The 22,494-nt window shown below is 42.4% G+C and overlaps 1 protein-coding gene and 1 long non-coding RNA gene across 2 annotated transcripts in view; one reads left to right on the top strand and one right to left on the bottom strand.

Annotated features, from left to right (window-relative positions):
- Nucleotides 1-22,494, bottom strand: part of LOC120370875 — a 63,333-nt gene that overhangs the window by 5,666 nt on the left and 35,173 nt on the right. The window contains exons 4-5 of the long non-coding RNA XR_005584007.1: nucleotides 21,865-21,928; nucleotides 17,187-17,262 (exon numbers count right to left, since the gene is read on the bottom strand). This is a non-coding gene — a long non-coding RNA (uncharacterized LOC120370875). The remainder of the gene's footprint in view (nucleotides 1-17,186; nucleotides 17,263-21,864; nucleotides 21,929-22,494) is intronic.
- LOC120370870 (calcium-activated chloride channel regulator 1-like) overlaps nucleotides 14,917-22,494 on the top strand; it is a 38,654-nt gene continuing 31,076 nt past the window's right edge. The window contains exons 1-5 of the mRNA XM_039486145.1: nucleotides 14,917-15,107; nucleotides 17,160-17,300; nucleotides 17,747-17,897; nucleotides 19,543-19,660; nucleotides 21,875-22,052. Of these exons, the coding sequence (XP_039342079.1) occupies nucleotides 14,958-15,107; nucleotides 17,160-17,300; nucleotides 17,747-17,897; nucleotides 19,543-19,660; nucleotides 21,875-22,052 (738 nt within the window). The 5' untranslated portion in view covers nucleotides 14,917-14,957. The remainder of the gene's footprint in view (nucleotides 15,108-17,159; nucleotides 17,301-17,746; nucleotides 17,898-19,542; nucleotides 19,661-21,874; nucleotides 22,053-22,494) is intronic.

Here is a 22,494-nt window from a genome sequence, read left to right as displayed (position 1 = left end):
TTCAATGTTTCTCTAATTTACTTAACATAGACACAATAGAGAATCCTGACTTTTACTAACTAAATCTTAAAACAAAGAGTTAAGAGAGGGCCCAATTTGTAATGCATATGGGAAAACAAAATTTTATAGTCCCAGATGGTCATTTTGTTGGGGACTCTGGTACCCCAAACAGCAAAGTTCAAATATAATGCTCTTTATTGAAGAGTGCATACGACAATAGAGAGCGAACTCGTCTCCAAAGAGAACCAGCTAACCTCTTTACAAAATTACCTAGGTTTATATAGACAGTTCCATCGCATCATCATAATTGCAATTACCTAGTTAAGTAGCCACCCCCTTCTTTTGAAACTAGAAACTTGTACCATACATACATTTTTTATGTTCTACAAGATTAAATGTTTTACATGATTTATGATACCTTAACAATCACTAATCAATCTAAAATGTAATTGTTCGGAATAGACATAGAACAGAAACAGGGAGTACTGCACAGGGAGTCTGGAAGTTTGGAATCTTGGCTTCTTATGAGTTCTTTAAACGAATTGTTTCTATGTCAGTACGTTTGGTACCATGCTAGGAATGCAGTCCCTTTCTTATCTCATGGTTGCTTAACTTTGTGAGAGACAGACCTGCAACTCCCTGGGACTTTCCACTTATGAATTACCCATAAACCTCTGTTAGGCTGTTAGCCTGACTTTGTTCAGGTTGACACAACTGGCTTTGGGTTACATTTTATTTAGGCCTAACAATCCCCCCTTTATCCCTAGAGGACCGTAACGGGACTCTTGGGACAACAAAACAACTGCTTAGGGCAGAGTCGAGTGCCCATCCAGCAGCCACCTTGGATCATAACATATAGGACCAGCAGGCCACAAATTATTACGGCTGCACTGCGAAGCAAGTTGTGGAGCCATCCCCCTATGTTTGGGAACCAATTAAACAGGTTACTCCACCAAGACTCACTTCGCTCCCCTCCATGGTCCTTTGCCACTTGCACGAAGTGATCTGCTCTCTCCCATGTGGCATTGTACATATCAGGGACATAAACACAACACTCTTGTCCAATTAAAGCACATGTTCCTTCTTGTGAGGCCAGCAAGATGTCCAGTGCCAAGCGATTTTGGAGAACCATTTGTCTTAGTTTCTTTTGTTCAGTTGCCAAACCTACCAAGGCAGTGGCAGTGTCATTGGCCATTATTTCCAAGACCCCTTGGAGTCTCATGATTCCCTCCCCGATTCGCCAAGTGGTTCCTCCACAAGCAAATACAAAACCTGCACAGGCACCTGTCCAGTCAGTTAGGGCCCGCCAAGTAAGGGGACGAGATTCTTTAATGTCCTTCTCCGCCCCCCTTACATTTCGGATATTTCCCATGGGTAAATGCACGCGATAAACCATAGGGGGTTCTAACCAAGACAAGTAACAGGATCTACTCCATGATGGAGGGAGGGCTAGATATGCCTTGTTACCGCATACCCAGTATACTCCGAAAAGGGTGCGGAGAGTTTTTGCTAACCACCTGTATCTTCCAGTCCAGGCTGGGAGAAGGGAAAATCCAGTTGAAGAAGAATGAGTGATATCTGTAGAAGAATTTGTAGTACACAAACATAAAGTATGATTTGAGAAATTATACTGGAGTGTGCAGGAAGAAACAATAGTTTCTATTACCTTTTGTCCTTCATACAAAAAAATGGTGCTAACCATGCATACTACAATTATTTCCAGAAAAATTATACCAAGCAGAGGAGCAAGACCTTACCCTGTCCACAAGGGATATGTCAGAACCTCGCTTGGACCCATAATGAGTGCCATTATAGTAAGCTTTGCACTCACTATTTCCTAGTGCTACCTTTCCATTTCTTAAAATACACCACTGGCCAACTCTTTTCCAAACTATCAGGTACCTATCTTTGGAAATACCAGTGTCAGCCCAGGTAATGTTTAAATTTCCTGAGACATCCTTCCATGATGGAGTCCAGGTCATATTCATAGCACTAAGGGGAATAGGAACCATGGGGAAACCCTTTTGACTATCTGCAGGCATGCGTGAACACACCCAGCACGAGGTATTCCGCAAAGCTGGCATTCGAGCCTTCATTTCATGGGCAAGGTGAATAAAGGTATTAGAACTATAAGATACTAAAGTTTCAACTCGCCAAAACCCCCCAAAAGAAGAATAACAAATAATAAAAACAGAAAAACCCATGCTAATAGGTTGGGCTGTCCTTTTGGGAAAAGACACAACCAAGTTAAGGTTTCTTCAGTTGCAGTTGGAGCTTCAGGTCGTCCACTGGGGTAACAGTCCATTTGTCTGGGGCACTGCTGTTGTCTGCTTCTGGTTCACCCAGTTTGCAGTAGGGTGAACGTACGTGGCACCCGTGAAGTCCAACGTCGTCTACTTCAGGGGAACCTTTTTTCAGGTCAGGTTCCCAAGCGGTGCTCCTCTTGACTCTGGTGTGATGGATTCAAGTAGGTAGCTCCTTTACTCGGATGGCAGTAGGGCTCACCAGAAAGATCTCGAAGGGTCCCAGCCACTGTGGATGGAGTGGGGTCTTCTTATATGCTTTTACCCACACAGAATCACCTGGCAAAAAAGAATGAACAGCTTCCCACAGTGGTAAGGATTGGGAATGTGCAGAGTACTGTTGCAATGTTACTAGATGGTGCTGTAATCCCTGTACATAGTTCTCTGTTTCAGCTGTCATGTCATAGTCACTATTAACTGATATCAAAGGGGCAAAAGTTGGAGGCACATGTCCAAACAAAAGTTCATAGGGAGCCAATTTGGTTCTAGCATTAGGAGATGTTCGGATAGCGTAGAGTGCAAGAGGCAGAACCTTTGTCCATTTCAGCTGGAGCTCTTGGCACAATTTTGTTAAAATATTTTTCAAAGTTCCATTCATACGCTCCACCTGGCCCGAACTCTGGGGGTGCCATGGAGCATGAAAAACCCATTTTGTTCCCACGGCTTCAGTAAGTTCTTTACAAATCTTTGCCGTGAAATGAGTACCTTGATCAGAATCTATTACTTCAGGAGGGCCAAATCATGGGATCACTTCATTAAGCAATATTTTACATACTGTGGTTGCAGTAGTTCGGGCTGTAGGATAGGCTTCCACCCATCCCGTAAGCTGGTTGACTATAACTAACAAATGCTGTTTCCCTTCAGAGAGAGGTAAATTAGTGAAATCAATCTGTAGGTGCTGCATAGGTCTGAGTGCCCGCTTGCACCCCCCCGCCCCGGTGGTGCCTGTTTACTTACACCCTTTGGATTACATTGTTGACACAGGGCACACCTCTCCACTATTCTTCTAGCTACCTCATAAAGTCCAGGAGAAACAAATTGTCTCAGAACAATTAGGGTCATCTTATTTGCCCCCAAATGTATGTTACTATGAATTTGTTGCACTACTTCACCCTGATGACTTTTAGGCAACACATAACGACCATTTTATTCCCAAAGTCCGGTTGAGTTAGGCTTAGCTCCCCATTTTTCCCAAAGTCTCTTTTCACTCTCCGGGGCTTGCTGTTGCCAGGTTAAAAGCAGAGAACTCACAGTCAACTGTGTATTTTGTAGGGCAAGCCGATTTCCTGCTGATACAGGATCAGTTTGGTGTGAGCCCGGAAGTGAATAACTGCAATCTCTTTACAGGCTTGAATAGCTTGCAACAATTCAGCTATTTCTTTTCCTTGAGCAATTTGTGAGCCTGAGGAAGTAATGAATCCTCTCTCCTTCCAAATAGCTCCGGTAGCATGACACACCCCAAAAGCATATTTAGAGTCAGTATAAATGTTAACCCTTTTTCCTCTGGCGTATAAGCAGGCGGCAGTTAAAGCCTGTAATTCAGCTGACTGAGCGCTTGTCCCTGGTGACAAAGGTCTTCCTATCAATACTGTACGACCATCTGTAACCGCATATCCAGAGCGTCGAACACCATTTCTTACAAAAGCAGAGCCATCTACAGACAACTCTAACTCCAGATCAATTAAAGGAACATCAGTCAAATCAGGTCGCAGAGTAGAGACCTGATCCAAAACCTGCAAACAATCATGCACCATTCCCTGTCCATTTTCATGAGGTAGCAGGGAAGCCAGATTTAAAGTTGCACACCTCCTTAGAGTAACGCCGTGGGTCATTAGTAGAGTCACTTCATACCTTGACAATCTTAGATTAGTTAAATGTTTATGCTGCTGTGAATTCAACAAACTAGCTACTGCATGGGGACTGTGCACTGTTAAAGGATGTCCCAAAACAATCTCTTGAGCCTTCTCCACTAATAATGCAGCTGCTGCCACATTCCTAAGGCAGCCAGGGTGTCCCTTAGCCACTGGATCCAACTGTCCTGAAAGGTATGCCACTGGCCTCGGAGCATTTCCAAATGACTGTGTTAGTACTCCCGAGGCCACCCCCTTTACTTCATGCACATACAAATCAAAAGACTTATTGTAATTGGGTAGCCCTAATGCGGGAGCTCGAATGAGAGATTCTTTTAGTGCTTTAAAAGTGTTTAGCTGCTCAGGGTTTGGGTGTAGGGGCTCTTCGGCCTCTTCCTTAGTTAGTTCATGTAAAGGCTTCAGCCATTCACCAGCCAAAATAATCCAAGGACGACAAAATCCAATCATGCCAATAAAACCCCGCATGCCTCGCTTAGTGGTAGGAAAAGGAATGTTAACAATAGCTTCAATTCGTTTTGTGTCCAGACTACGGATTCCGGGGCCCAGAGTGTACCCAAGGTACTTTACCTCCTGTCGGGCCCATTGTAACTTTGTGGGACTGACATTATGTCCTTTCACTGCCAACTGATTGAGTAAATAGACAGAGTCAACTTCATTGTCTTCTTGAGTTTTTGAAGCCACCAAAATATCATCAGCATAAGTCACTAGGATAGAGGCAGCTGACAGCTGAGCATCTTTTAGATCCTCTGCTAAAACTCTAGCAAATACACCCAGGGCTTCCACGTAACCTTGAGGCATTCTAGTCTAAGTGAGTTGTCCCAGGGAAAACCTCTCATCCCCTTTTCCTGCTATACCCGGAACCCCCAAGTAAATGCAAAAAGATACTGTTTTTCTGGGGCCACCGGCACAGAGAAAAAGGCGTTTGTCAGGTCCATGCAAGTAAACCACTCTGCTTCAGGCGGTACCATTGCTAAAATAGTACTTGGGTTTGTCACCACAGGATGTTCTGGAATCACATACTGGTTAATAAGTCTCAAATCCTACACCATTCTATATACAGGTTTTCCATCAGAGCCAAGCTGTGGTTTTTTTACAGCCAGAATGGGGGTGTTACATGGAGAAATACACGGCACCAAAATTCCTTTGTTCTTAAAATTCTGCACAAGGGGCTCAAGTCCATGTATAACCTCGAGTTTAAGGGGATATTGTCTTTGAGCCGGAGGAGGCATGTCCGCCTTTATCACTGGATTTAGAAGTAAAGCAGATTTCACCAACCCCACATCATGCTTTCCTCCCCACACTATAGGGTTAACTTCATTCTGGACTCGGAGGGGAAGCATTTCACAATTACGGTCAGTTAACTGCATTAACAGATAAGCTTTCTCTACCGGGAATCAGAGGGAGATGCTTTTGGGTGTACAAAAGATTTGAGCATGCAGTTTACACAATAAATCCCTTCCTAATAAATTCACCGGACCATTCATTAGCAGAAAGGAATGCTGAACTGAGATAGGACCCAGTGTAGCTATACAATCATTAGTCATGAAATGTTGTTCAGGTTTTCCAGTAACTCCTATTACACATTTTTCAATTCTGCTTTTTGGTGCCACTCCCTTAGGTATAGCTGAATGAGTGGCCCCCGGCCATATCTACTAGTAATTCAAAAGTCTTGTGCCCTAATTTCAGGGGAACCACTGGAAATCGTGCGTCACACTTAAACTGTACCATTCCGGCTTCATAAACTTCAGGACCCCAGGGAAGCAGTGCCTCCCTTCATTCATGATACACAGAGAACTGACCCGCTATAGGTTTACAGTCAGCTTTTAGTCTGAGGGGACATTCTCTCTGCCAATGTCCTTCTTCACCACACTGATAGCATCCAGTATTACTGGAACTCACATTTCCACCTTGTCCGCGCCCCCTACCGAATCCACCCCCTCATCCACCTCTGAAGCCGCGATTCCAGCCTCGGCCCCTTCCTCTGCCTCCCAACATAACCACCGCTAACAGTGACACCTGATCCTTTAGATCCTTTCTTTTTCCCTTCTTTCTTTCCTTTTCTTTTAATTCTTTTCTCCCATTGTAAACATGGGTAGCAATACTAACTACTTCAGATAAGCTTTTGCCTTGCATTCCATCTGGATGTTCCCTAAACCTTTTTGCAATGTCCTCTGCACACTGTGCCATATATACCAGCTTAATCATTTCTTGTCCAGATTCTGATTCTATATCCAAATTACTGTGTTTTCTAACCTCCTTCGTTAATCGAGTGCAGAACTTGGAGGGGTGCTCATTAGAGAACTGCACACATGCAGTAACCTTACTCCAATTTGGGGTAGCCTCTCCCGCTGCTTTTAACGCAGCCTGTCGATATTGACTCAATTTTTCCTTATCCCCGTCCTTATTCGGATCCCAATTAGGATCAGCTGTGGGCAGTGCTTCATTGTGAGTCATCCCATAAAATGCAACAGCCTTTTCCTTAACTCTTTGACGCTCATCTTCAGTTAGAAGGGTATCTAGTAATTGGTTCACATCTGCCCAGGTTGGTACGTGAATAGAAAAAATGGTTTTAAACATTCTTCCCACCTCTTCAGGATTATCCTGAAGGCGGGGCATAGATCGTTGCCAATTTAATAAATCTGCCGTTGTAAATGGCGTATGTGTGAGCACCATCGTAGGCGATCCGCTAGTCTGAGGTACAGGATAAGCTCGCAAAGGAGCTTGAAATTCTGGTTTATCCTCAGAAGTTTCCCCTTCCAAAACATCTGTCCCTCCTCTAGGACTTCGCCGCAAAGGAACATTAAAGGGAATATACCTATCCTCCTCTCCTTCCGACTGAACTATCGGAGCATAAGATAGGGGTTTTTTAACGGAATCTTCTAAACAAACTGCTTCAAAAGCGGTACGTCCTTCTTTTGGCTTATAATTATACCACACAAATAGATAATTCATTTGTCCCGGTCTAAGATCAACTAGAATATCCCGCAGGGAATTCATCCTGTCTGCGGAAAAGGTTCCGCAGCTTGGCCAATCCTTAGTCGGGGACAAATGAGCAGAAAAGGAAGGCCATTGAATTTGACACAAATTTTTCATCTTGGATTTAGCTAAACCAGTAGTCCCAGAAATTTCCTTCCAATCTCTAAGTATCACAGACAACGGGGCGATCCCCGGGCATTTACTGCCAAATTGTCCCATCTTGACGAAAGGACTCTAACCCTTCTATCTTGCGTCGAGGAAAAGGGACTCTAACCCCCACCTCCCTGTGTCGAGCACTTGCTTACCTTTCCAGGGACTTGAACACCTGGAATCCAGAAAAGGATCCTGCGCAAACCCGGACTGGGACTCAAACCCAGGCAACCTGGATCCTACTCAACGGGTAGGTGGACATTGCTGGATTTCTACGAGCTTCAGCTGGCTCACAGAACTCACCTTATTGCCAACACAGAGATCAGATCACTAGGCAAGGCTCTTCTAAACCAGAAGATGCGCGCTGCATTGCCTCAGTGTCCAATCCCCCGCTGGAGAGTCAGACGAGTCCCGGCGGAGTCGCCAAAAGTTGTTGGGGACTCTGGTACCCCAAACGGCAAAGTTCGTTGTCTGACCGCGAGAGACAGGCAACACCAGCAAAGTTCAAATATAATGCTCTTTATTGAAGAGTGCACACGACAATAGAGAGCGAGCTCGTCTCCAAAGAGAACCAGCTAACCTCTTTACAAAATTACCTAGGTTTATATAGACAGTTCCATCGCATCATCATAATTGCAATTACCTAGTTAAGTAGCCACCCCCCTTCTTTTGAAACTAGAAACTTGTACCATACATACATTTTTTATGTTCTACAAGATTAAATGTTTTACATGATTTATGATACCTTAACAATCACTAATCAATCTAAAATGTAATTGTTCGGAATAGACATAGAACAGAAACAGGGAGTACTGCACAGGGAGTCTGGAAGTTTGGAATCTTGGCTTCTTATGAGTTCTTTAAACGAATTGTTTCTACGTCAGTACGTTTGGTACCATGCTAGGAATGCAGTCCCTTTCTTATCTCATGGTTGCTTAACTTTGTGAGAGACAGACCTGCAACTCCCTGGGACTTTCCACTTATAAATTACCCATAAACCTCTGTTAGGCTGTTAGCCTGACTTTGTTCAGGTTGACACAACTGGCTTTGGGTTACATTTTATTTAGGCCTAACAATTTCTTTCTGCTATTCAAAAAGGGTGGCTAGCAGGATGAAATCAAATCACACATTAATTCTTATGGGACATTATAAAATCCTGCTCCTATATATCCCCCTTTTGACACTAAGATTATTAATTGCCAGTGTCACTTCTTATTTAGTCCACGTAATAGAAAATACTGGGAGGTGATTTGGGCCTGTGGCTTTAGCTTTGCTTACATTTGTTTTATTCAACAGCACCTTTTAAATATTTTAATTAAACACACACAATTTAAAACTAAAAACAATTAGGGGAGTAACATTAGTATGCTAGTAGTTGTGGGAAACCCTCCAGAAAATATGTTATACCAATGGTAAGCTGTTATGTTTTTCTGCAGTGGCAATTCTTAACATGTCACGGTTGCATGTATAATAAGAATGGTCCCGTTTTCCACATTGTTTTTTGTTGTTGTTGTTTGTTTGTTTTATAGGCAGGACAGGTTTTAAAGGCTTTTACTTTTTAAGGGATATGCGGAAATTATTCCACTGTTTAGTTATTAAATTTATGAGGTGGTGTACCTTAAGCTTTTTCTCTTATATAGCAGACCAAGTTTGTAATGTTTTTCCTGCTGTGTTAAGCTTTAAGTTTATTTACAGGTAATAGCTGAGAAGCATCATTAGCATATTACCTTAAAGGATTTTTCCAAAAATCATACACACTATATGTTGTTACAGGGATACTTACTAACATTAAATTTATTTCAATGTTTAATATTAACAATAACATTAGCATTAAATCTATTAAAGCTATTTGGTTATACCATGCCTTTCATGTAGGCAATTTGTTTGCTGACCAGGTATGTTCTTTATTTGCAGCTTCTTTTGTGCTGGCAGTCCTCACCTTTCTTTATCAGTTAGGTAATTTGCATCAACACAGGCTTGGTTTTTGGATTCAAAGCCATCAGCAGAGCTCAGAGACTCTGTCTTAACACACAGGGATCTGAAAAAGAAAACACAGCCTATTGCGGCTCTTTTTGGAGCCCTAATAGGATTTTAATTTAGCAGCATGTTTCATTTGCATTTCTTTTACCCCTTTCTACAATATACTCTGCACATGTTCTAGGGAAAATGCACATTCCTTCTATACTATAACTTTTTAAAAACATTAGCCATATCAATTTTTACATAAGGTGTAACTGTTTTTGTTCTTACCGAGTTTTCATGTACCCTTATCAAAGTGACAGTCTGATTACACAGAGTCATTTTAAGGCTCAGTGTTTTTAACATTGCTTCTTTTTGTTTTGTGCACCTCACCTCTGCTGTTGCTTCAGAGGGTCACTGTTAATTTTTTATTCAGTTACTACAGCTCTTATCTGCTATTGTTACAAAAAAACAACCAAACAAACAAACAAAAAGACTCCAGAATCTCTCCCTAGTCTCCTGATTTTGACTGCCCTATTGAAGCCATAACTTGGTCTTTATTTAAAAACATTTTAAATTTTGTAAAGAATCAAGTTACCCCTTAAGGGTTAAATGCTAAATTCCAAACCAAACAACACTAATTACCCGTGTCTTGCAAAAAGGTCTGTCAGTTTTGCAACTTTGAATTAAAGAGACAAATGAATTTTTAGTCGCATTAAAAACAAAAACAAAACCAATTTATCTTACACCTACAAAACAGGAGTTTTACAAACCAGCTGTGCTGGTTTAGATTCTTAGAACTTTACATATTTTCACAGACAAATAGATACATACACATTTTCTTTTTCTTAACATTTCTTTACACTGCTTTGTTTTTACATAGCTGTACATATATTTGGATTATTTACAGGCATTCTTTTGGAAAAGGGCCCATTTTTCCTTCAGAATGGCTGCAAAGAAACCAAGAATTCTCTCTTTAACACGGTCCTTTTTAACATTTTCACAAAGTTTAACTGCTTAATTCTCTCCAGCCTCTGTAGAGTTAACTTTTCACTCTCTTTCCTTAAATCACTTGTTTATCTCCCAAAATGATGCCTTCATGAATCAAATTTAACTATTTTAAGTATTGTTCCAGGGATTCATGCCTGCATTACTGCTTTTCTTTCTCCTGACACTATGCCCTTAGGGCTTCCAACTTGTTTTTCAGTTTATCTGTTGCTTGCCTGCTTGTCTGGGCCCGATCCTGCTTTTTCCAACGAACCATTTGTGAGTGATATTGTGGTCATTTCACAATTTTGAAAGAAATGTTTAAGGAAAGGGACCAGGAAGGGTGGGGGCTAGTTGAGGAGCCCCCCCCTTGCAGAATTGGTAGTGGAACACTAAAGAATCAGTTTCTGAGGCAGACAACAAAGAGGAACAGAACAAGGGGCTTTTTGTCCTTTTTACAATGAGATGGGAATATGAAGGGGGTTGGATCTATCTGGGGTGGGGTTTTTTTGAGAACGGGATATAGGGGAGCGCTCGGTCTGGTGGTGGGAGAGGAGGCTTTTAATAAAGCTTTTAACTTATTATCTGAATTTTTGAGAGAGGCGAGTTTTGATTCTGTCCATCTACGATTTGCCTCTTCCCACCACTGCATGAAACAATTAACCTCTCCTTTAGCCAATTTAGTTTAAGGTTGGCCGAATTTGTCCTTTAAGATGTCCACTTGGTCTTTGTTCCAAGATTTTAACAGTGGCCACTGAGTTTTGGGATCCCCCCTGAGTTAGCCTAGACTATTTTCCCAGAAATTTACAGGAGTCCGGACCCATCCTAAAATACATAAATGAGCCGGCGTTCGTTTAGGGAACTGTCCCGACTTAGACACCTGGTTACCCATACAGGAGGACTTCACACACCAATCTCACAAGAAGGAAATTCGGGTTCGTCAGAGCGATGCCCGGTGCAACACACAAAAGGAGCCCACAGGCTACTGCCTCAATCGCCCTTGCTTTCACACCAGGGGTTTTACCCAAAGTGCGGTGCGGCTGCGATTGTGCAAATTCCACTCACTCAGACCGCGGGGACAGGAACCCCTTGGTCGGCTGATCCCCAGACGGAGAGGGCACCCAGACTCAAACACTCCACAGGAGGATGGATAGACACAGAGACAGGACAGTCCTCAGTCCGGACAAAACACAGAAATAATTACCTGACCAGATTCCTGATGTCAGATCCCGGGACCCCTACCAGAACAGAGTGGGAACCAACAGGTTCGATGGCGTAGACTTCACTGTGGTCGTGCACCCTTCCATTTAGAAGGAGGACCGCTCAGGCCAAATGTCCAGGTGCCAGCTGCCACGGTCATCCTACAAAACGCTCAGGAATCACGCAGCCTCAGTGAAGACGGTTGCCATCACGCTGGAACCTCCAAATTGTCAAAGTTAGACTCAGGACTCACAGTTTGTCAGACCACTCTGTTTTATTAGCACAGCGCTCTGCTAATAACACCCAGATAATGTGAGCAGCCATGCAAGACCCAAACAGTCTTATTTATACAGACAAAAGAATTAAACAAAGGGACAAAGAGAGCAAAACAGTAAAATTCACCTGGGGCACAGCATGCATATCCTACTTCCTTACTAACTCTTATTGATATAAGGCTAATGCTTCACCAATTGCCCTTAAATGGTGCAACTGCTCTGTGTTAATGTCTGTATTCCTGACACCTGGATTGCAGCATTCCAGCAATTTTGCTTAACGGTACAGACAGCATTTCTTTAATCCTTTCTATTTTTACAATATAATTCATTCTACTTTTACAACATCAAGAGTTGTCTGATTTTTTAACCTTACACTCCGCTCACAACATTTGTGTATATTTTCAATGTGGTGTTGTGCCTTTTCATGTTGCGGGAATGTGTGACTAAGATTTCCAATCATTAATACCGATGGCTGCTATCTTAAAATTGCAGCTATTAAAAATCTTGCAAGGGAAACAAAATACTGCATCTTGCATTTAGCGTACACAAGCCACCGTCTGTTGATAATTTCACCGTTAGAAAGACTTTTGTAGTAATTGTTTTCTGTGAATTTCCTACCTCTAATGTCTTTAGGATATTCAAGACTGGCCTTTCTCAAGTATAATGGCACAGAATTATTTATTATAGTTGTTTAAAGATTGCAGCCATGCGCCAATGTCATCTATATTCCATGCTAGTAGTTTCAACTGTTGTAAGTTCTTGTTTTGTGTCTGCATCTGTTTCAAATGATTGTTCCATGTGTTGTTGCGTTTCTTGAGCTTTGTCTGCATAAAAATTTTCTTCAGCAGTTACTTGATGATCTTGATCAACTTGGTTGTTTTCATGATGTGCAAACATAAGTATAGAACCCTTCTGTGTTTGTATAGCTAATCCTATTTCATCTTTCTGTTTTCTTTTTTGTGACCCGGAAAGTTGTTTTCGATATGACATAACTTATAAGAATGTTTTTTAAAGAAATAACTGTTAAAATTATTGTCAGATTATCAGAAATATTATTTAAAATAACTAATATAGGATAGCCATGAGCCCGTGACCTTGAGCTAGTGTGAAGAGACCTCACAAGGCGCTCCACCCTGATTGAGAAACAGTAGAGTTGGAAACCCATGTCATTTTTACAAAACCATTTTTTAATTTTAACTGTATAGTGGGCATCAGTCTTAATGTTAGTTACAACTCTATATCAACCTTATACTGTAAATAGATCAATGGCATTATCCAGTTTAATAAGCAGGGTTTTCAAGTAGTGGGAAGACATAACCGGAGTTTTATTCCTAGGTAAAGCACAAAGTGACCAAAATGAAGTCAGCACAGAATCATCTCATCTAGCATAGAAATGTTACAGAAGTCCTATTGTGCCTTCTCTTTGTTTGGAAAGACGTTAGCAATAGCAGCACATTTTGGGCACTCCCAGAAATACATGATAATGCCATCAAAAACTGACATTTTCACAGCTCTAGCATGATCTGCTGCACAGATTCTTCACAAGGAAGTGTCCCTGGCCTTTTAAACTCATATTAACCATGTATTTACTTTATGGAAGTTGGACAAAACATTGTGAAAACGTAAGACATTGGCTGCCCAACCTCTGGGCCGGCAAAAGCTATATTGACTCACTGGAAAAAAAAACAAGAGAATCATACTACAACATACAGTCACTCTACACCACGAGTTGGCAACCTTTCAGAAGTGGTGTGCCAAGTCTTCATTTATTCACTCTAATTTAGGGTTTCACGAACCAGTAATACATTTTAACATTTTAGAAGGTCTCTTTCTATAAGTCTGTAATATATAACTAAACTATTGTTGTATGTTAAGTAAATAAGGTTTTTTAAAATGTACCAGAGTCCCCAACAAAATGACCCTCTGAGACTATAAAAATTTGTTTTCCCATATGCATTACAAATTGGGCCCTCTCTTAACTCTTTGTTTTAAGAAGCTTCATTTAAAATTAAATTAAAATGCAGAGCCCCTTGGACCAGTGGCCAGGACCCAGGCAGTGTGAGTGCCATTGAAAATCAGCTCATGTTCCGCCTTTGGCAAGTGTGCCATAGGTTGTCTACCCCTGCTCTATACACTAGTAAGGAGATGAGCATATTACAGTTGTTGGAGGGCTCTATTTAGCAGTAACAGGACTATAGGAAAGCCAGTCAACATTTTTTGTTCCTCTAATGAAAACTGGCCCACTCCCTGCCCCAAACCAAACTTGTCACAAATAATTGTCAAAATTGTTAATTTTCTGGTTTTGGCTAAGATATTGATTTTTAAAAATATTTATATATAAATTGGACTCAGGATTGTTAGCAAGCATTTTTGGCAAACAAAGTTGTTAAATGACAATCTAAATGGCAACACAGTACTGCTTTCATGCTTGACTCACCCCCAGCCTGCTGGTCCAACAGCTACGGTAGAGGAGGAGATAGATGGAAAGCTGTAGGACCCCAAAATCCACTTCTTGGGGTGCAGAGTGGCAACAGCAGCAGCAAACCCTCAGGTCCAATCACACGCTACTGGGTACCACCACCAGCACCACGGACCATGGTGAAGTTAGCACAGCATCTGATCTCAGGGACGGGGCACCCACAGAGCCACAGCAGCTCATCCTGCCAGATGAGATGAATCGCTGCCAGCCTGGGGGAAAGACGCCCTCCCAGCTAGGGTGACCAGATGTCCTGATTTTATAGGGCCAGTCCCAATATTTGTGGCTTTGTCTTATATAGGCACCAATTACCCCCGACCTAGGGTGACCAGACAGCAAGTGTGAAGAATCAGGACAGGGGTGGGGGGTAATAGGAGCCTATATAAGAAAAAGACCCAAAAATTGGGACTGGCCCTATAAAATCAGGACATCTGGTCACCCTGCCCCAATCCCCTGTCCTGATTTTTCACACATGCTATCTGGTCACCCTATCCCCAGCCCAGCCAGCAATGTGTGAGCATTCCAATCCAGCCCCTGCTGCTTGGACTGGCTGTCCAGTGAGTCTCTTTCAGTTTCACTTCCTCAGCATGCAGCCAGCAAGCCCTCCCAAGCAGCTTTACCCAACCAAGCCCTGCCGGAGGGGAGGGGGGAGTGAGGGGTCCCTATGGCTAAGGACTGCCCTGCTTCTGTGTAAATAAGCAATTGTATAAATAGTGCTGCTGTGCATCATTTTTATAACAAAATTGTGGAGAACGGGACAATGAGTTTGTTCAAGAGCTTGGTTCTTTTATTTCTAATACTTGTGGTGAGAGGTTCTATGGTACAGCTGAAAAATGGTGGCTATGAGGATATTGTTATCGCAATTAACCCTGAGTTACCAGAAGATCATAATATCATTAGAAACATACAGGTAAGAACATTTGTATATTTGTCATTCAGTGATATTCAGACTTCCAGGTTATTTCTACCTCTAGATTAGCAGTAATCTTAAAAGACCAGTTCCAGCCCCCATTAATGTCAAGGGTTGTTGGGTTTTTTTTTTCTTTTTTTCTTTTCTTTCCATTTTCATGGGAACTAGATCAATTCTATGGCTACTAAATTTGTTCATAGCTTCACTTTTTATTCAAGTGCTGCTGTTAATAAAATGAGTGTACTCATCTCTTGAAGTTTAACAGGAATATCATGGCTCAGGGTCAGGCTGATTCTATATATCATCCTTAATTACTTCCTTTCAAACCATGAGTACCTTAGACTAGAGAATCTCCAGAAAATGGATATTTAATTGCCAATTACTGAACCTCCATTACAATGTTTGCCATTTGTTTTATCTCTCCTTTCCCCCCATCCTTGAAGATATTCACTGTGTTCTTATGTATGAGCAGGATTTTATAATTGTACTATGAGAATTAATGTATGATTTGATTTCATCCTGCCAGCCACCCTTTCTGAATAGCAGAAAGGAATGACCCTCTGGGACATTGGTAGAAATGCATCTGACAGACTGCCTTTTCTTGCTCAACATAAAAACTGTTGTATACCTTTGAAGGTCTCTGTAAAAGATTGTTTGTGTGAATGAGGAATGTATGCATGAGGAAAAGATAAGGTATGAAGGCCATTGTTATAGCCAGATGGTCAAGGAAGAAGGAGTGAAGAGACAACTACACCAGAGAACCATCAATGCGCATGCATAATTAAGGAAGGGCAGATTGATGACTCTGAGGTGGAGGCTGGCGCTCCTAAGGACAATTGATTAAATCAAAATCAGGACAGGATGACCCTCTTGGGGGTGTATTGGAATGTTTACCTCAAAAGATACCACCAATTAAGGAGTAACAGGTCATTAACTGACCCAGCAAAATCCATAGACTTCAACAGAGAACAAGGACTATAAGAACAGGGTGCTTTGCCAGGAGACTTTGGGTTCATCTTGTCATACTCCAGGATCATCAGATCGTGACCGACAGAGCCCGGCTCCCCTCTGTGACCAAGCTGGCTGGCCACTAGATTGATCCAGATCTGGACTGGTAACTATGAACATCAACTGGCAGGACTGGGTGCATGGTGTGTGTGTATGTGTGTTGAAAAGCATATGCTAACTGCTGTAGTCTCAATAAATGCGGGATTTTTGTCTTCTCCCCTTTAAAGAGCCCATGTGCTCCTTATACGTATAACATTTTAAAATCCTTGGTGTGTGTATACGTATGGGTGTGTGTGTACATATATATATATATATAGTGATATTTCTGTTTTTAGTTATTCTTTAAGTTCTCAAAGTCACCATGCAGATCTTTGCTCCATGATCTGGTCATTGAGCATTTGCTGTAAAGAGAACAATAAATTGAGGTGGGCATAGCCATTAACTAGTGGCCCCCAAACTACTCAGGAGAGGTGGGAAAGGAGCAAGGAGGAGGGGAATAGGAAAATAGTGACAAAGTAGTGCCCACTGTAGAGGCAGGAAGAAAGTAGACTCTAATAGAAGGATCCCAGGAAGAAGTTAAAAAGGAAACCATGGGTTATTACTTACTATTTATCATTTTATTTGATTCATCAAGCCCCACAGTACACTTTGCAGATTAATGAAAAGTACCGGTCCAGGACTGAACCATTCTTCACCTCAGGCTCATGTAACTGAGGAAATTTCACGTTTGGAAGGATCTCTTTCAGGTTTTATTTTCAGGGATAGGTTGTGGTTTTTATCATAAGCCCTGAGAAAGGGACGGTGTATGTTTGCACTGTCCTAGGAGCACTCCAGACTCTTTCAGAATTACAATTTGGTCTCTCCTTGCCCCATGAGGGAAATAATCTGTCCCAGCCCTTCCCTTGGCCAAGGTTGGTTTCTTTCTATGTCTTCACATACTTAGTGTTACTTTATGTATTTTTCTTTCCTGGCAAGGCTAAACTACTCATTGCCTCGATTGTTCAATTGTTAATTCATAAAACTTTTCTTTTCTTTCCCTACCAGGACATGGTCAAAGAGGCTTCTACTTACTTGTTCACTGCTACAAAACAGAGATTTTTTTTCAAGGCTGTAAAAATTATAATTCCTCTGCATTGGCCGCCAAAACCTGAGTATTTAAGTGTAAAAACAGAGTCATATGATAAGGTAAGACTTACAGTGCACATTACAAACCAAAAGTATTTGTTGTGTTCATACACTTATGACATAGGGTCTTGTCTACAGGGTGGAGTAATGCGCACTGTGGAGGTATGATTTCTAAAACACATTAAAGTGTTGCTCATTAATTGATCCTTGTAGACCCTGCTGCTGAGTATTAAATGTTCCCTGATGCACTTTAACATAGTGCTGCACTTTAGAAATCCCCCACCCAGTATTGCGTGTTACCCCTACGTTTTTCTAACGAGGGAATATAAATTGCTCTTTTTAGAATTTGTATTGCCCCCTAGTGCTCACTCCTGCAGTCCTTACCCAGCGAAACAATCCATGGGAGTGTTCCGTGAGTAAAAGCTGCAGGATGAGCCCACTCAACAGAATCATCTGCCACCCTCCATTTCCTGCTGCTCTTTAAACAAGGGCTATTTTATTTTCAGGCAGATGTTATTGTGGTTAATCCTTCCTTGAAGTACGGAGATGATCCCTACACGCTGCAATATGGAGGATGTGGGGAAAAGGGACAATACATTCATTTCACTCCCAACTTCCTGTTAAATGACAGTTTGCATAACATCTATGGATCACGAGGTAGCACCATCTATCCTTAATTTTCTGCTTTTGTTGTTATAAATATGCAATGGGCAAGATTTTCCAAAGTGACTAGTAATTTGAGATGCCTTCGTTTTTGGTTGTCCAGCCTGCGAAACTTTAAAAGAGCCTGTTTTTTCAGACAGTGTTGAACATCAGGCACCCTGGATGAGTCTTAAGTTGAACACCCAGAAATGGGGGCACCTAAAATTACCAGTCTCTTGAAAATTCTGGTTAATAATTTTACAGTAAATGAAGGTTGTTTTTCCTCATAAACCATTGCTTTGACTTGTAAATAATCTATATCTTAACATTACAGTTCAGTAAACTAATCTGAGAGTTGAGGTGGGTGTAACCTGGTAAACATGAAGGTAAAACCAGTCCCAGAGGATTCTAGAATAGACCAAACTCTCATGAGCGGATCCCGCTCTGAGGACGTGAAGGTTTATCTTGGAACTTCTGAAAGTCACATTTGCCCAACTACCCTTCTTGTAAGTGCACATTCACAAGGAATGAACAATATTCCCATTTTGATTTCATCAGCCAGTTTTTTGACTGCATGGGCATTGCCGATGCAAGGCCATTATTAAGCAAACAAAAAAGCCCCAATAGAGACCTCTCAGTTTTGTGCAGTGTAACCTGCTATCATTAACAATGACTTTCTCCTACGCCCATTTAACCAATATACTGTCCAATTTATTTCTCTCTGTTCCATACACAAGTTAGAATCAATCATTTATGTGTTTCTTTTATAATAGAGCTAGGTCAAAACCAGTCTCTCAAATCTGATCCCTGGTAAAGGTGCAAGGTTATTTGGATTCAAATCCAAGACGAACCTGCATTCGCTTGGATCAAAATGTTAGAGGTTTTTTGGCCTAAAATGGTGGAAATCTCACCAGAACAGTCTTTCTCATCAGATTTCTGGCAATTTGGGATAAAAATCTCCTTAGAATAATTCACTGGATTCTAGTTAAGTCAAATACAGACCCAAATTCTAGCCGGGTAAAGCATTGAACTCAAATCTTGAATTCTGCCTTAAACTTAATCTGATCTGAGCTCTGCTTCCATGGCCCATCTTTAGTTGAAAGCTTTAGTTAGACAACATTATATACATTCTATATGTCAATGGCTTTACCAACACCTGCAAGAAAGGGGTAAATTGTCTTGGTGAGATAGTTTGGTTTTCTGCGAAAGTATTCTGGTTGTCTAACCTTTTACACTTTTTCCGCCTTCAACTATCTATGTAATCCTTAGTTTTACCATAAACTGAAGTTAAACTAACTTCTCTATGGTTTTCTAATATACACCTTTTCCTTTGTGTTATATAAGAGCTAAGAATGATGATTTTAAAAGACATGGGTAACATGAGAAACCTTGCTTGATACCTGGAATAGTCAGAAGCTATTGTATGGAAACAGATCTTTACTTTAGGTCTGTTAATGTTCTGGGAGGGTTAATCTGAACACAGTGAGCTATTTGGGTTTCAAGCCAGATTCCACAGTGAGTCCTGTGTGGGCACATGGGTATGTACAAGCAGAGGCAGTTGTAGAATTGGGCCTAAATTTGTTTAAATTATGTATGGAAATATAAAGTAAACTTTAAAGTATTATATTTAGAATTCACATATGCTCCTGCTCTTCCACAGCTAAAGTTTTTGTCCATGAATGGGCCCATCTTCGTTGGGGAGTATTTGATGAATATAATTACGATGCACCTTTCTATTTGTCTGTAAACTCTGGAAAAGAAACTATTGAAGCAACTAGGTACCAATGTTTTAAATTTTGTCTTCAGCTGATGAAATTTTAAATATCTCAGTGATACTTGTCACATACTGGTTATCTGTGTTCAGTCTGTACTTTGAGCCCCACACAAAGAGTTTTGGCAAGTTGTTGTTCATAGGATTAAAAAAAAGCTTATACAATAATGTTTAACTAACAATATTGCTGTCTACAGATCAGTCTCATTGAATCTTCACTATCATTTTGTAATGTGTCACATTTTTACCACTAAATGAGCTTTTAATTTAGATGCTCTTACAGATTTTAGTTCCTATTCTCTACATTCTGATTTACCCTGGCTTTATCAACTAGCAGTTAGCATGTAGTAAATAAGAATGTTTTCTCAAGTTCCTCGGGGGTTGGGGGGAATATTCTGGAAGTTACAAAACATTCTTACTAGTTCATGTTTAGTGTTATTGAAATATTAAAAAGGGACATGGTCAAAGTACACATCCCATTATTGCCCTGTTTTAGCGCTATTACTATCTTATGATAATGTTCTCTAGATTCTTCATATTTAAGTGCATTATTTTTAAATGTTCAACTCTGTCAATGAGAAACAAAAAATAGAGTGAGACTGGATATCTCAGAGGGTTTGAAATGGGAAACAGAACTTTTCACCTCTCAGGCACTGATCTGAACTGGAACCAGTTTGATCATGCCTAAAACTCATTACCATCTGCCAGTCACTTGTTGACTGCTGTAAAATGAATTGGTGTTTTCAGTCCAATTCCTAATGGATAAGTATCAATATCACCAAACTTCTGTACTGCAATTGGCACTCTAATTGGCAGTCACCACCGAAGGAAACTGACAGGGCTCCCTGCTCTGCCCTTTCAAACACCGCAAACTGGCTGGACACAACCTATAAATAATTTCTAGAGGATGCCTCTGGAGAGGGGAAAAAAAAGGCTACCAGTATTTTATTATTGTGACCACTTGTAAATTAGATTGTAAAGTCTTTGGAGCAGAGATGGTGTCTAACATGGGCGGCAGGTATCAAAGGCAGGGGAAGCTAAGCTTACCCAGACTGCCTGCGTGGCCCCACCCACACTCCTCCCCTATCCCCTCCTGCTTCCGGCCGCGCTCTGCTGTGGCTCTTCCTTCTTGTGTGGCCAGGGCCTCGGGCCAGTGGCACTGGAACCAGGCACCCGGAGGCCTTAGCCCTCCCACTTTTTGAAAGTGGACAGGCCTAGCCGGACCCCACCCCTTCCCCCCTTAAGCCCCACCCCCTGGAAAGACCAGCATGGAGTCCAGCTGGGGAGCCCGGGCAGCTGTGGGGAGGCATGGAAGACCCTCCACCTGCCTGGGGTGCAGGTAGGGGATGGCGGGGTCGAGAGCAGCCCCCGAACCATGTCTCCGCTGTCCTGCTGCCCGGGGCCACAGCCTACAGCGGCCCGGAAAGCTCTCCCCGACCCAGCTCCAGCCGGGGTGGGAGGAGGGGTGAGGGACCCAGAGTTGCAGCCTTGCCATGATAAGATAAGCCACGGACCCTCCACTGCCCACAGCTGCCCTCGTGTCCCTTATAATGGCCAGGCCATGGCTCTGAGGCCTGGCACCCTGGCTGGAGCTGGGTTGGGGAGAGCTGCGTGGGCAGCTGTGGGGAGCCTGGGTCCCTCCACCTGCCCTGGGTGGGGGGCCTGTGACACGAGCAAGGGCTGCTTCTGCCTCCACCTTGGGTGGGAGCCTCCAGACCTCCCACTCTTTGGAGGGCTCCAGGGCCCTTGCTGCAGGCTGGGGCTAGTGGGGGCTGGCCTGCAGCCAGGGATTCTGGGTGGCTGGAGCCGGTGCTCGTGCCACCCACACACCTGGCTATCCAGGGTGGGTGGGGCATGCTGCCCGCCCATGGTGTTGGGGGCCGCGCTCAACTGCCTGCCCGCTCAACTGCCTGCTGCTCTGGGGCTGGGAGCTGGGCTGTGCTGACTGCCAACTCGGTGCTCCAGTAATGGGGAGAGGCCTCTGGGCTCCAGCAGGGGAAGGTGGGCAGGAGGGGCAGGGCCCCAGGCAGAAGGGATGGGGCGGCCGGGGGCCTAGCCTCCCCAAGTCCGTGGTTCACCCACTGCCCATGGTGTCTAACTAATGCCAATTGTGTTTGGAGGTTTTGGGTCTACCACAATTCAAATAATAAATAACAGATTATTATTTGTTGATTATATGTGGCTTGTTAGATAAGCCTCTTTCTAACTCACCTTCCTTCAGATGTTCGGCTGATATCACTGGTAAATATATATTCCAAAGTTGCACAGGAAACAGCTGCACGATAAGAGAATGTGAATATGATCAACAGACAAAGCTGTATGAAGCTGGATGTACATTTGTACCAGAAAAAACACAAAATGCCCGAGCATCTATAATGTACATGCAAAGCCTCCCTTCTGTAAGTATTGTTACTGCTTTTTGATGCAATTAGGTATTCAGGGTCTTGTGGGTTGTTTCTATTAGGAGAAACTGATATGGAGTAAAGTATTTCTTTGATGCAATCTTGTTAGTTTACAAAGAATATACACAAAGTTCTGTTACTCTGAATACAGTAGGAATTAAACAATAGGAGATATTTTCTTTGTTCACAGTTCCAAGCCATCACTTCCAAGGCATCCAAGGCTAGGCCCCCACCCGCCCCATCCCTGCCCAATGGAAGGGATCACTTGGAAGCCATCACTCTGCCCAATAAACTTCCCCTCTGCTTTCCGAGCAACATTTCCAGTCCTCCCTCCCCATGCCCAACATTTGCTGAAGTATAGTGAGGTGGATCCACTGGCTTTCATTTACCTTCTCATTGCCAGGCCTATTTGCCTCATCACCCACCCATCCCACGTGCA

This window comes from Mauremys reevesii, linkage group 8 (assembly GCF_016161935.1).
Source record: "Mauremys reevesii isolate NIE-2019 linkage group 8, ASM1616193v1, whole genome shotgun sequence".
NCBI classification, from domain to species: Eukaryota; Metazoa; Chordata; order Testudines; family Geoemydidae; genus Mauremys; species Mauremys reevesii.
This window is presented reverse-complemented; position numbering and strand designations above follow the sequence as displayed.